General features: G+C 41.9%; 1 protein-coding gene across 4 annotated transcripts in view; it reads right to left on the reverse strand.

Moving 5' to 3' along the window:
• KNTC1 (kinetochore associated 1) overlaps positions 1-12,491 on the reverse strand; it is a 110,514-nt gene that overhangs the window by 78,744 nt on the left and 19,279 nt on the right. For all 4 annotated transcript variants that reach the window (XM_074402113.1, XM_074402112.1, XM_074402110.1 and 1 more), the window contains 6 exons: positions 12,178-12,276; positions 9,360-9,403; positions 9,199-9,264; positions 9,026-9,101; positions 3,163-3,288; positions 2,983-3,072 (listed from right to left, as the gene is read on the reverse strand). In XM_074402113.1, coding sequence (XP_074258214.1) covers positions 2,983-3,072; positions 3,163-3,288; positions 9,026-9,101; positions 9,199-9,264; positions 9,360-9,403; positions 12,178-12,276 — 501 coding nt within the window. The remainder of the gene's footprint in view (positions 1-2,982; positions 3,073-3,162; positions 3,289-9,025; positions 9,102-9,198; positions 9,265-9,359; positions 9,404-12,177; positions 12,277-12,491) is intronic.

A 12,491-nucleotide genomic window follows, 5' to 3' on the forward strand; every position in this document is an offset into this window, starting at 1 on the left:
CTCGATGTGGTGGCTCATGCCTGATATTCCAGCACTTTGGGAGGCCAAGGTGGGTGGCAGATCACCTGAGGTAAGGAGTTCCAGACCAGCCTGGCCAACATGGTGAAACCCTGTCTCCACTAAAACTGCAAAAATTAGCTGGACGTGGTGGCACACCTCTATAATCCCAGCTACTCGGGAGGCTAAGGGGAGAGAATCACTTGAGCTGGGCAGTGGTGAGTGGGAGGGGCAGAGGTTGTAGTGAACCAAGATCACGCCACTGCACTCTAGCCTGGGCAACAGTGAGAGTCTGTCTCAAAAAAAGAGAATCAGGATTTGACCTAACATTTCCACTTCTGGGTATTTACTCCAAAGAACTGAAAGAGGGACTCGAATAGACATCTGTATACTCATGTTCATAGCAGCATTATGCATAGCAGCAAAAATGTGAAAATAAGAAGTCAGGGTTAGGGTCAGAGTCAGGGACCATGGATAAACAAAAAGGAAAGAAATTCTGTCATTTGCAACATAAATGAACCTAGAAGATATTATGCTAAGTGAAGTAAGTGTTACAAAAGTACTGTATGAGTCCATATAATATAAAGTACTTATAGTAGTCAAAATTATATACATAGACAGCAAATGGTTTGCCACGGCCTGAGGAGACCGGGAAATGGGAAGTCAGTGTTTAGAGTTTCAGTTTCATAAAGATGAAAAGAGTTGGGGAGTTGGATGATGATTGCATGTGATTATAAATGTATTTAACACAACTAAATTTTAAAATGGTTAAGATACGCAGGATGCAGTGGCTCATGCCTATTATCATGGCACGTTGGGAGGCCGAGACAGGAAGCTCATTTGCAGTCAGGAATTTGAGACCAGCCTGACTGACGTGGTGAAACCTTGTCTCTACTAAAATACAAAAATTAACCAGGTGTGGTGGTGGGCACCTATAAACTCAGCTACTTGGGAGGCTGAGGCAGGAGAATCACTTGAACCCAGGAGGTGGAGGCTGCAGTGAGCAGAGATCACGCCACTGCACTCCAGCCTGGGCAACAGTGTGAGACTCTCTCTCAAAAATAAAATAAAATAATTTTTTTATTTTTTAAAAAAAAGGTTAAGATGGTAAATTTCATGTTATTTTTTTTTTTAACAAAACAAAAACAAAATTGGGAGAAAAAGTAGAAATAACCCAAATGTCCATCAATTGATAAATGGAGAAACAAAATGTGGTATATCCATAAAATAGGATATTTGGCAATAAAAAGAAATATAGCACTGACACATGCCACAGCATGAATGAACCCTGAAAATATTATGCTAAGTGAAAGAAATCAGACATGAAGGACACATACATGACTCCACTTATTTGAACTGTCCAGAACAGGCAAATCTAGAGAGACAGGAAGTAAATTAGTGGTTTCCTGAAGCTGGGGGACTGTGGGAATGGGAAATGACTATTAATGGCATAGAAGTTCTCTTTTTTTTCTTTTTCTTTTTTCATAGAGTCTCTCTCTGTCACCCAAGCTGGAGTGCAGTGGCAAAGCTTCAGCTCACGGCAATCCCTGCCTCCCAGGTTCAAGAGATTCTCTTGCCACAGCCTACTGAGTAGCTAGAAGTACAGAAGGACACCACCACACCCGGCTAATTTTTATATTTTTAGTAGACAAGTGGTTTCACCGTATTGTACAGACTGGTCTCGAACTCCTGACCTAAGGTGACCTGCCCACCTCTGCCTCCCTAACTACTGGAATTATAGGCATGACCCACAGCGCCCAACCATTTAAACTTTTTAATTTGATTTTTTTCTTTTTTTGTGAGACGGAATCTCACTCTGTCGTCAGGCTGGAATACAATGGCACGATCTCAGCTCATTGCAACCTCCACCTTCCGGGTTCAAGCGATTCTCCTGCCTCAACTCTCGAGTAGCTAAGACTACATGCACATGCCACCATGCCCAGCTAATTTTTGTATTTTTAGTAGAGGCGGGGTTTTACCATTTTGGTCAGGATGGTCTCGATCTCTTGACCTTGCAATCCACCCGCCTTGGCCTCCCAAAATGTTGGGATTACAAGCATGAGCCACCGCACCCAGTCATTTTAATTTAACTTTTTATTTTGTTTTGTTTTGGAGACAAAGTCTCAGGCTGTCACCCAGGCTGGAGTGCAGTGGAGTGATCTTGGCTCACTGCAACCTCGGCCTCCTGGGTTCAAGCAATTCTCCTGCCTCACCCTCCCAAGTAGCTGGGATTACAGGTGTGCACTACCACGTCTGGCTGATTATTGTATTTTTAGTAGAGACAGAGTCTCACCATGTTGGCCAGGCTGGTCTTGAACTCCTCCTTAACTCAGGTGATCCACCCGCGATGGCCTCCCAAATTGCTGCGATTACAGGTCTGAGCCACTGAACTCAGCCCTAAGTTCATTATTTCAGAAAAAGTCTCGCTCTGTCACCCAGACTGGAGTGCAGTGGTGCAATTTCAGCTCACCACAACCTCTGTCTCCCAGCTTCAAGCGATTCTCATTGCCTAAGCCTCCCAAATAAAGCAGGAACTACAGGTGCATGCCACCAAACCCAGTTAATTTTTATATTTTTAGTAGAGATGGGATTTTACCATGTCAGCCAGGCTGGTCTCAAACTCCTGACCTCAGGTAATTCACCCACCTTGGCCTCCCAAAGTGCTGGGATTAAGGTGGGGGCCACCGCATCTGGCCTGAGATAGAGGTTCTTTTTTAGAGAGGTTTAAAAGTTCTATAACTGATGATGATGCTTGCACAACTCAATGGATATATTAAAAACCACTGAACTGTATACTTTAAATAGGTAAATTGTACAGGATATGAATTATCTCCATAAAGCTGTTACAAAAACGTTTTTATTAATGACACACACAGAGGATAGGAGGAAAAAATATTTTTGAGGTGGTAGAATTCTGAGAGATTAAAGCAAATTATCCCCACCAAAAAAAACCACCCACTCCAAAATACAAAAAAATGAACCTACCCTGGTTTTGGCATAATTCAGCATCTCTTGAGTGGTTTCATAGGTTATCCACTGAGCCTTCAGGCAGTAATTCACCACAAATTCATCATCCTGTTTCACAAATGCCAGACACAGTAAGGCAACCTAACGTTGATCAACACATCAATCTCAGTATTCCAGTATATGACAAGGAAAACATACCTGGATTTTATGTAGATTTTCCTTAGCATCGTCTATAAGTTGTTGCCATTCAGTCTCTTCATTGGCATCCACGGAACGCAAAGCCAGTTTCTCTAATATATGATTTGACTTGACCTTGTAAACAGGCTGTAATATAAACATGCCACATGAAGCAATTTGAAGTACAATAATACCAGAGGATGGCTTATTCTCACAGTAAGCTGAGTAAGACAAACTACTATGAAAAAGGTGAATCCTCATACACTCCAGGAATAAGATTTAGAGAAAGTAACATTTAGATATCTGAGAGATAATCCAGATTATTAGCAGGTATGGAACCATTTATGTGGAGCCCTTATTAAACATGTCAAGCAGTACACTTACTAACAGCTTCATATGAGCTAAGATATGAAATCTATATATCCATCAACAGATAATTGAATAAAGATGCACAATAAAATACTGTTCAGGCTAGAAGCTGCTATCCATCAACAGATAAGCAAATGAAGAAAATGTGGCATATTTGCACAATAAAATATTGTTTAGTCTAGAAGCTGCATGTAGTGCCAGCCTGCTCAGGAGGCCAAGGCGGGATAATAATTTGAGACCAGGAGTTCGAGGCCAGCCTGGGCAACATCGTAAGATCCTGTATATTTTTATTTTATTTTATTTTATTTTTTGAGACGGAGTTTCGCTCTTGTTACCCAGGCTGGAGTGCAATGGCGCGATCTCGGCTCACCGCAACCTCCGCCTCCTGGGTTCAGGCAATTCTCCTGCCTCAGCCTCCTAAGTAGCTGGGATTACAGGCACGCGCCACCACGCCCAGCTAATTTTTTGTATTTTTAGTAGAGACGGGGTTTCACCATGTTGACCAGGATGGTCTCGATCTGTCGACCTCGTGATCCACCCACCTCGGCCTCCCAAAGTGCTGGGATTACAGGCTTGAGCCACCGCGCCCGGCCTCTGTATATTTTTAAAAAAGGGAAAATTTGTCATTTGCAACAACATGGATAAACCTGAAGAACATTATGCTAAGTGATATAAGTCAGACACACGTAAAATCTTGAAACAGACAAACTTATAAAAGTAGAGAATAGAATGGCGATAACTAGAGCCCAGGGGAAGGGACTGAGGGATACAGAAGTGTCAGAGATGTTCCAAGGCTGTAAAGCTTCAGTTAGAAGGAGGAATAACTGAAGTCTATAATGACTATAGAGGTCTATAGTGGTCTATAGAGATCAGAGGTCTATAATGACTATAATTAGTAATAATGTATATTTCAAAATTGCTAAAAGAGCCAGGTGTGGTGGCACACCTGTAATCCTAGCACTTTGGGAGGCCGAGGCAGGCAGATTGCCTGAGCTCAGGAGTTCGAGACCAGCCTGGGCAACATGGCGAAACCGCGTCTCCACTAAAGTACAAAAAATTAGCCAGGCATGGTGGTGTGCATCTGTAATCCCCGCTACTCAGGAGGCTGAAGCACAAGATTCACCTGAACACTGGAGATAGAGGTTGCAGTGAGCCGAAATTGCACCACTGAACTCCAGTCTGGGAGACAAAGCAAGACTGTCTCAAAAAAGAAAAAAATTGCTTAAAAAAAAGCAGGTTTTGCCGGGCGCAGTGGCTCAAGCCTGTAATCCCAGCACTTTGGGAGGCCGAGGTGGGTGGATCACGAGGTCAAGAGATCGAGACCATCCCGGTCAACATGGTGAAACCCCATCTCTACTAAAAATACAAAAAACTAGCTGGGCGTGGGGGCGCGTGCCTGTAATCCCAGCTACTCAGGAGGCTGAGACAGGAGAATTGCCTGAACTCAGGAGGCGGAGGTTGCAGTGAGCCGAGATCACGCCATTGCACTCCAGCCTGGGTAACAAGAGCGAAACTCTGTCTCCCCAAAAAAAAAAAAAAAAAAAAAAAAAAAAAGCAGGTTTTAAATGTTCTCACCACGAAAAAAAAAAGTGAGGTGCCAGATACGTTAGTTAGCTTGATTTAGTCACTGCACAATGTAAATGTATAAAAGCACATTGCACCTCGAAAATATGTACAATTATTCTTGTTTTCTCTTTTTTTTTTTTTTTGAGGCAGAGTCTCGCTCTGTTGTCCAGGCTAGAGTGCAGTGGTGCAATCTTGGCTCACTGCAACCTCTTCTCATTCAAGCAATTCACCTGCCTCTGCCTCCCGAGTAACTGGAACAACACGCACCCAACACCATACCCAGCTACTATTTATATTTTCAGTAGAGACAGGGTTTCACCATGTTGGCCAGGCTGGTCTTGAACTCCTGGTCTCAAGTGATACACCCGCCTTGGCCTCTCAAAGAGCTGAGATTACATTAGTTTTAAAATCTTTCAGATGTTCAAAAAGGTAATAGTGTAAATTATAAATACTATAATAGTAATATACTCATCACCCTTAGTTTAAAAAACTAAAGCAGATGTTACCAATAGTTTCAGATCCCACTGTTTTCTTCCCAAATATATCATCCTCCTTCCCCAACCAGAAGTATACATTATTCTTGTATTTAGTACTTATTTTATTTTACTTCCTTTGTCTCTTAACTCATATACATTTCTAAATATACAGAATTATTCTTGCTGGACATGGTGGCTCAGGCCTATAATCCCAGCACTTTGGGTGCCCAAGGAGGGAGGATCACTTGAAGTCAGGACAGTTCAAGACCAGCCTGGGCAATATAGCAAGACCCTGTCTCTACAAAACATATATAAAAATATATTTTTTTTTTCAGCCAGGCGCAGTGGCTCATGCCTGTAATCCCAGCACCTTGGGACGCTGAGGCGGATCGATCACTTGAGGTCAGGAGTTCAAGACCAGCCTGGCCAACATGATGAAACCCCATCTTTACAAAAAATACACACATATATATATGTATGTATTTACGTATACATATGTATACATGTATATATTTTTAAAGAATTATTCTGTATGTTTTAAAACACTGTATTTTTAAAACAAACACATGAATAGCAAGCACCGACTTAGTAAATATTAACTCTTTTTTTTTTTTGGAGATGAAGTCTTGCTCTGTTGCCCAGGTTGGAGAGCAGCGGTGCAATCTTGGCTCACTGCAACCTCTGCCTCCCGGATTCAAGCAATTCTCCTTCCTCAGCCTCCCAAGTAGCTGGGACTACAGGCACATACCACCACGCCCAGCTAATTTTTTTTTTTTTTGTATGTCAGTAGAGACAGGGTTTCACTATGTTGCCCAAGCTGGTCTCAAACCCTGAGCTCAGGCAATTCACCCACCTTGGCCTCCCAAAGTGCTGGGATTACAGGCGTAAGGCACCATGCCCAGCCAGTAAATATTAATTATTTAACCAACTACAATCAGACTTTCTCTTTCATTACTTCCCCAAAAACTAACTTTCAAGGATTATCAATGACCTAATTGCTGCATCCTCCAGACATCTTTCAGCTTTTATACTTGATCTTCTCTGTAGTATTTGAAACTACTGATCACTCCCCAGTACATTTAAAACTTACTGCTTCCTTGGCTTCTATGATCATACATTCTTACAGTTTTCCTCTCTCATTTCTTCTCAAATATGTGTATAACCCTTCCTCCTCCATCCCTCTTATGCTACTGCCCCCATATCACGTACTCAAATCTTTTTACTCTCTCCATTTGGTGGATTGGTCTGAGCCATTACACTGGTGTCTCCCACCTTTGGAGGCAGCTTACACCACTTCCCACCAGACATCTCTATTTCACCAGACCGCTCACATCCAATTTTTTTTTTTAATTTAGAGATGAGAGAGAGGCGCACTATGATGCCCAGGCTAGGGTGCAGTGGCTGTTAACAGGCCAGTCATGTTGCATTATAGCCTCAAACACCTGGACTCAAGGAATCTTCCTGCCCGTGCCTCCTGAGCAGCAAGAACTACCAGCATGCACCACAATGCTCAGTTCACATCCAGTTTTCATAAAGAACTTTTCAACTTTTGTTCCTAAACTGCTCTTCCACACCTATTCCTCATTTTATATCATGCCATCATCACCCAATGTGTATGATGAGCCATAGTTCAGCAAGTCAACCTCAAGTCTCCTGCCCTTCCTTCCCTTTGATCACTAAGTCCTGCTGATTCTACCCTCTATATTCCTCTCTCTTTTATTTTTTTCTGAGACAGAGTCTCGCTCTGTTGCCCAGGCTGGAGTGCAGTTACATGATCTTTGCTCAGTGTAACTTCCACCTCCCAGGTTCAAGCAATTCTCCTGCCTCAGCCTCCTGAGTAGCTGGGACTACAGGCATCCACCACACCACCTGACTAATTTTTGTATTGTTAGTAGAGGATTTAGGTTTTGCCATATTGCTCAGCCTGGTTTTGAACTCCTGATGTCAGATTATCTGCCCACCTTAGCCACCCAAAGTGCTGAGATACAGGTGTGAGCCACCGCACCTGGCCTGTATTCCTCTCTTATCAGTCTTCTCTCTCACCTGTATCTATACTTCATTGCCCAGGTTCAGGTCTCCTAGAGAAAGATGCTTAGTCCCAATGCACTTACCCCTCCCCAAACAATTCTGTCTTTCCAAAATGACAACCTAATCAAGATACTCTCCTGCTTAAAACGGTCAGTAGGTTCCTATCACCTGCAAAATCAACTCTCACTCCTGGCCAGAATTGGTGGCTTGGGACTGTAATCTCAGAACTTTGGGAGGCCAAGGTAGACAGATCTCTTGAGCCCAGGAATTCAAGCCCAGCCTGGGCAACACAGTAAAACCTTGTCTCTATAAAAAATTTAAAAATTAGCTGGGCATGGTGGTATACACCTGCAGTCCCAGTCGCTTGGGAGGCTGAGGCAGGAGGATTACTTGAGCCTGGGAGGTCAAAGTGGCAGTAAGCTGATTGCCCCACTGTACTCCAGCCTGGGTGACAAAGGCCCCTACTTCTGCAGCATCATCTTTTTTTGCTCTGCTGCCCATATAACCTACACTCTAGTCCTACCTAATAAGTAGGACTTCATGAAGCATCACAAGTCCTGTTCATTCTATCCATGCTGACCTAGTACCCAGAATTCCTTCCCCTCCATGATCTGTCTGGAACACCTTCAAGACCTGACCTGAGGCCAGGTGCAGTGGCTCATGCCTGTAATCCCAGCACTTTGGGAGGCTACAGCGGGCATATCACGAGGTTAGGAGTTTGAGACCAGCCCATCTCTACCTAAAATATAAAAATTAGACCAGGTGCAGTGGCTCACACATGTAATCCCAAAGCTTTGGGAGGCCGAGGCAGGTGGATCACCTGAGGTCAGGAGTTTGAGACCAGCCTGACCAACATGGAGAAACCCTGCCTCTACTAAAAAAAAAATATACAAAATTAGCCAGGCGTGGTGGCACATGCCCGTAACCCCAGCTACTCAGGAGGCTGAGGCAGAAGAATTACTTGAACCCAGGAGGTGGAGGCTGCAGTAAGCCAAGATCGCACTAATGCATTCCAGCCTGGGCAGCAAGAGAGAAATTCCGTCTCAAAAAAATAAAACAAAATAAAATAATTAGCTGGGCATGGTTGTGCATGCCTGTAATCCTAGCTACTCAAGGGACTAAGGCAGAAAAATCACTTGAACCCAGGAGGCAGAATTTGCAGTGAGCCAAAATTGCACCACTGCACTGCAGCCTAGGCAACAGAGCAAGACTCTACCTCAAGAAAAAAAAAAAAAAGACCTGACCTGAAAACAACCTCCTCAATGACATCTTTCTGCCCCACTGTGGGTCACTCTTTCCTAGGAATCTCTACTTGACTTCAGTCGTATCTTAATTACAGGCCTATTCACAGTAAATTCCAATTACGTTTTACATGTCTGTCCCCTAAGCCTCTAGCACATGAGCAAATGCTTGTTTGGTGAACAAATTAATACATGAATGATTACCTCAACATCTAGTCCAAACTGAATTGCAAAGCTCTCAGCTTCAGCAAATCTGTGTTTGTGAAGTAACCGACTCAATCTGATAGGTTGGAAAAGAAATTTTGTTAAATGCTTATTAATCAGGGAATTTAAGTTATTAACTAAAGGGTAAAGCTTAAAAGAAAATAAGAATTTACCTGTTTTCTGGTAAAGCTTCTGTAAGACATCTGAGTACTAACACAGAGACCGAGTCTTCAGACAATCTGGAAAAAGTTTTCACTATAAATGCACTTGGCTTTTAATATGAATATGTAAAATTTAATGTAGCTATTACTTAAAATGATAAAACATGACCTACTTTGGATCATTTTTGCAAATTCCTTCTAAAAGGTATATGGTATCCTACAATAACAACAAAAACATGATTAAAATTCCAATATAAGAGCAATGTATTTTATAATTACTAGAGTGACTACTGGTTCAGGCATAAATTATCCATCAGTGGATTTTAAAACTGGGTATCCCATAAATATACATGCCTGCTATGTATCCACAAAAATTTAAGAAAAAAAAAAAAAAAAAAACACCAGGAAAAAATGGCTAGGAAAAAAAATTTCCACAGACTAAAAATAACATCACACAGGTTACTTATTAACTATTTAGGTAAAAAGACTTTACAAATGGAGAAATCTAACAGAACTGCCTTAACCAAATGATCAAATTTAAAATCACCCATAACAGGACAAATGGATGATACCATGAGCCCCTTAAAGTGATGTGTTTAGAAAACAGTATTATTACCTGTGCAGTATTTGTGCCAAAAAAGCTTAACATGAATCTAATCATGGTGAAACATCAAATAAATCCAATAGAGAGACATTCTACAAAACCTCAGGGTGGGACTCTTCAAAAATGTCAATGTCTTAAAAGAAAAAAATAGGCAGGATATGCTCACACAAGTAATCTCAGCACTTTGGAGAGCCAGGCCAGGAAGCTCACTTGAGCACAGGAGCTGGAGTCTAACCCAGGAAACATAGTGAGAACTCTCTACAAAAAATTTAAAAATTAGCCAGGGGCGGGCACAATGACTCACGCCTGTAATTCCAGCACTTTTGGAGGCCGAGGTGGGCGAATCACCTAAGGTCAGGAGTTCGAGACCAGCCTGACTAACATGGAGAAATCCCGTCTCTACTAAAAATACAACATTAGCCGTACTCCTTATAATCCCAGCTACTCAGGAAGATGAGGCAGGAGAATCTCTTGAACCCGGGAGGCAAAGGGTGTGGTGAGCAGAGATGGTGCCACTGCACTCCAGTCTGGGCAACAAGAGCAAAACTCCTGTCTCAAAAAATAAAAAATTAGCCAGGCCTGGTGGTGCACACCTATAGTCCCAGCTATTCAGGAGGCTCACTCAAGCCCAGGAGTTGGAGGCTGTAGTGAGCTATAATTGTGCCACTGTAGTACAGCTTGGGCAAAAAAGCAAGACTCTGTCTTAAAAAAAAAAAAATTAGGGAACTATTATACATCAGACTATCACATGACCATGACAAATAAATTTGATGAGTGATTCTTGACTAGATCATTGTTGGGAAAAGCAGCAAAGGAGAAAGGACTTACAGAGTGCCTAAACTGGTTATGAGTAACATATAAACAAGGAATAATAAACTGTGTAAGGCCACTGGAGGCCTCTGAGGAGGAAAGCCTCTCTGTGCCTCATGTTCTGGTGCAGGGTGACCTAGGCTGTTACCATAAATATTGTGCTCAAGGATGTAAAACCCCTTCATAGCACTATGACATAGCCAGACTTGTAGGCTCCTTGTAAGGCCTGTGTTTCATCAGCTGCACATAAACAATAAGCTAAAGATAACGACATGTTCTTGTTTTGTGAAACTCCCAAACCACCGTTATCAGTCCTTAGAATGACACACCAGTTCCGGCTCACTGATTCACTTCCGGCTCACTGATTCACTCCACCCCTACCCTATAGATCAAAGTAACTGTAATCAATAAATAGTGTGGATCATCGGAGCTCTGGGCCTTCACTGCGTTCTCCAAAGTAATAAGCTGATGGCCTCCTGGTCCCACTGTCACTCTTAATCTTTTTCCGATTCCTATATTGCCACCGAACTTGGGGTACCTAGAGGTGATATAGGGCTGGCTCCCTACAGATCATGAATAAGGAAAAAAAAAAGCATTAAAGTAATTGGCCGAATTAGCTAAAATTTGAATTTAGAAGAGTTTATAATAAATAGTACTGTATTTATGTTACATGTTTTGAGTGTGATAATTGCATTGTAGAAGACTGTCATTATTTTTAGGAGATACCTTCTGAAGATTTAGGCATGACAGGTCATGATGTCTACAAATAATTTCTAAATGGTTTGGAAAAATACAGTGTGTGTATAAAAAATGAAACAAATGTGTTACAGTATTTTTTTAAATACACAAATTAGTTACATAAATATGAAAATTAGTTACATAAATATGTAAGAGCAATAGCCTCCACCTCCCATCATGATTTATACTTCCTGTAGAGAAACAAAAAAGAATAAGCAAATGACTGGTGTTTTATTTGATTTTCTTTTTTTTAAAATATGATGACTAACCTTGAACAAATAATTATATTGACTGGTGTTTGATTTTCTTTTTTTTAAAATATGATGACTAACCTTGAACAAATAATTATATTTGAGGATCTCTATTAATAAATATAGTTTGGCCGGGCACGGTGGCTCAAGCCTGTAATCCCAGCACTCTGGGAGGCCGAGGCGGGTGGATCACGAGGTCGAGAGGTCGAGACCATCCTGGTCAATATGGTAAAACCCCGTCTCTACTAAAAACACAAAAAATTAGCTGGGCATGGTGGCACGTGCCTGTAATCTCAGCTACTCAGGAGGCTAGGCAGGAGAATTGCCTGAACCCAGGAGGCGGAGGTTGCGGTGAACTGAGATCGCGCCATTGCACTCCAGCCTGGGTAACAAGCGGAACTCCGTCTCAAAAAAAATAAAAATAAAAATAAATATAAATATATACTTAAAAACCTGAGACTTATCCAGGTTTCCACTAGGTTCCACTAATGCTTAGCTTAGTTATGAAGGCTTTCAGTGATCCCTTGTTAGATACTGGATAAAGAAAAAAGTAGTTAAAAAAATACTTTAAAATGCAAATAAACTTACTGCGCTAATTCCTGTTTGGACCAGAGAAGAAACGCTAGATACTTCCAAAGAATATAGTATTTCCATTGTAGGTAATGAATAAACCATGAGGTTTTTCATCTAAGAAAAATAGCAGAGCAATTAATTTAGCAGATCAATTTAAACCTGCAAACACAAAACAGCACTTCACAATTAAGAGCAGATTAAAACACATGGGAGTCGTGGAGCACAGTGGCTCATGCCTATAATCCTAGCACTTTGGGAGGCTGAGGCAGGCAGGTTGCCTGAGTTCAGGAGTTTGAGACCAGCCTGGGCAACATGGCAAAACCCTATCT

Source organism: Saimiri boliviensis, chromosome 7 (genome assembly GCF_048565385.1).
Source record: "Saimiri boliviensis isolate mSaiBol1 chromosome 7, mSaiBol1.pri, whole genome shotgun sequence".
NCBI classification, from domain to species: Eukaryota; Metazoa; Chordata; class Mammalia; order Primates; family Cebidae; genus Saimiri; species Saimiri boliviensis.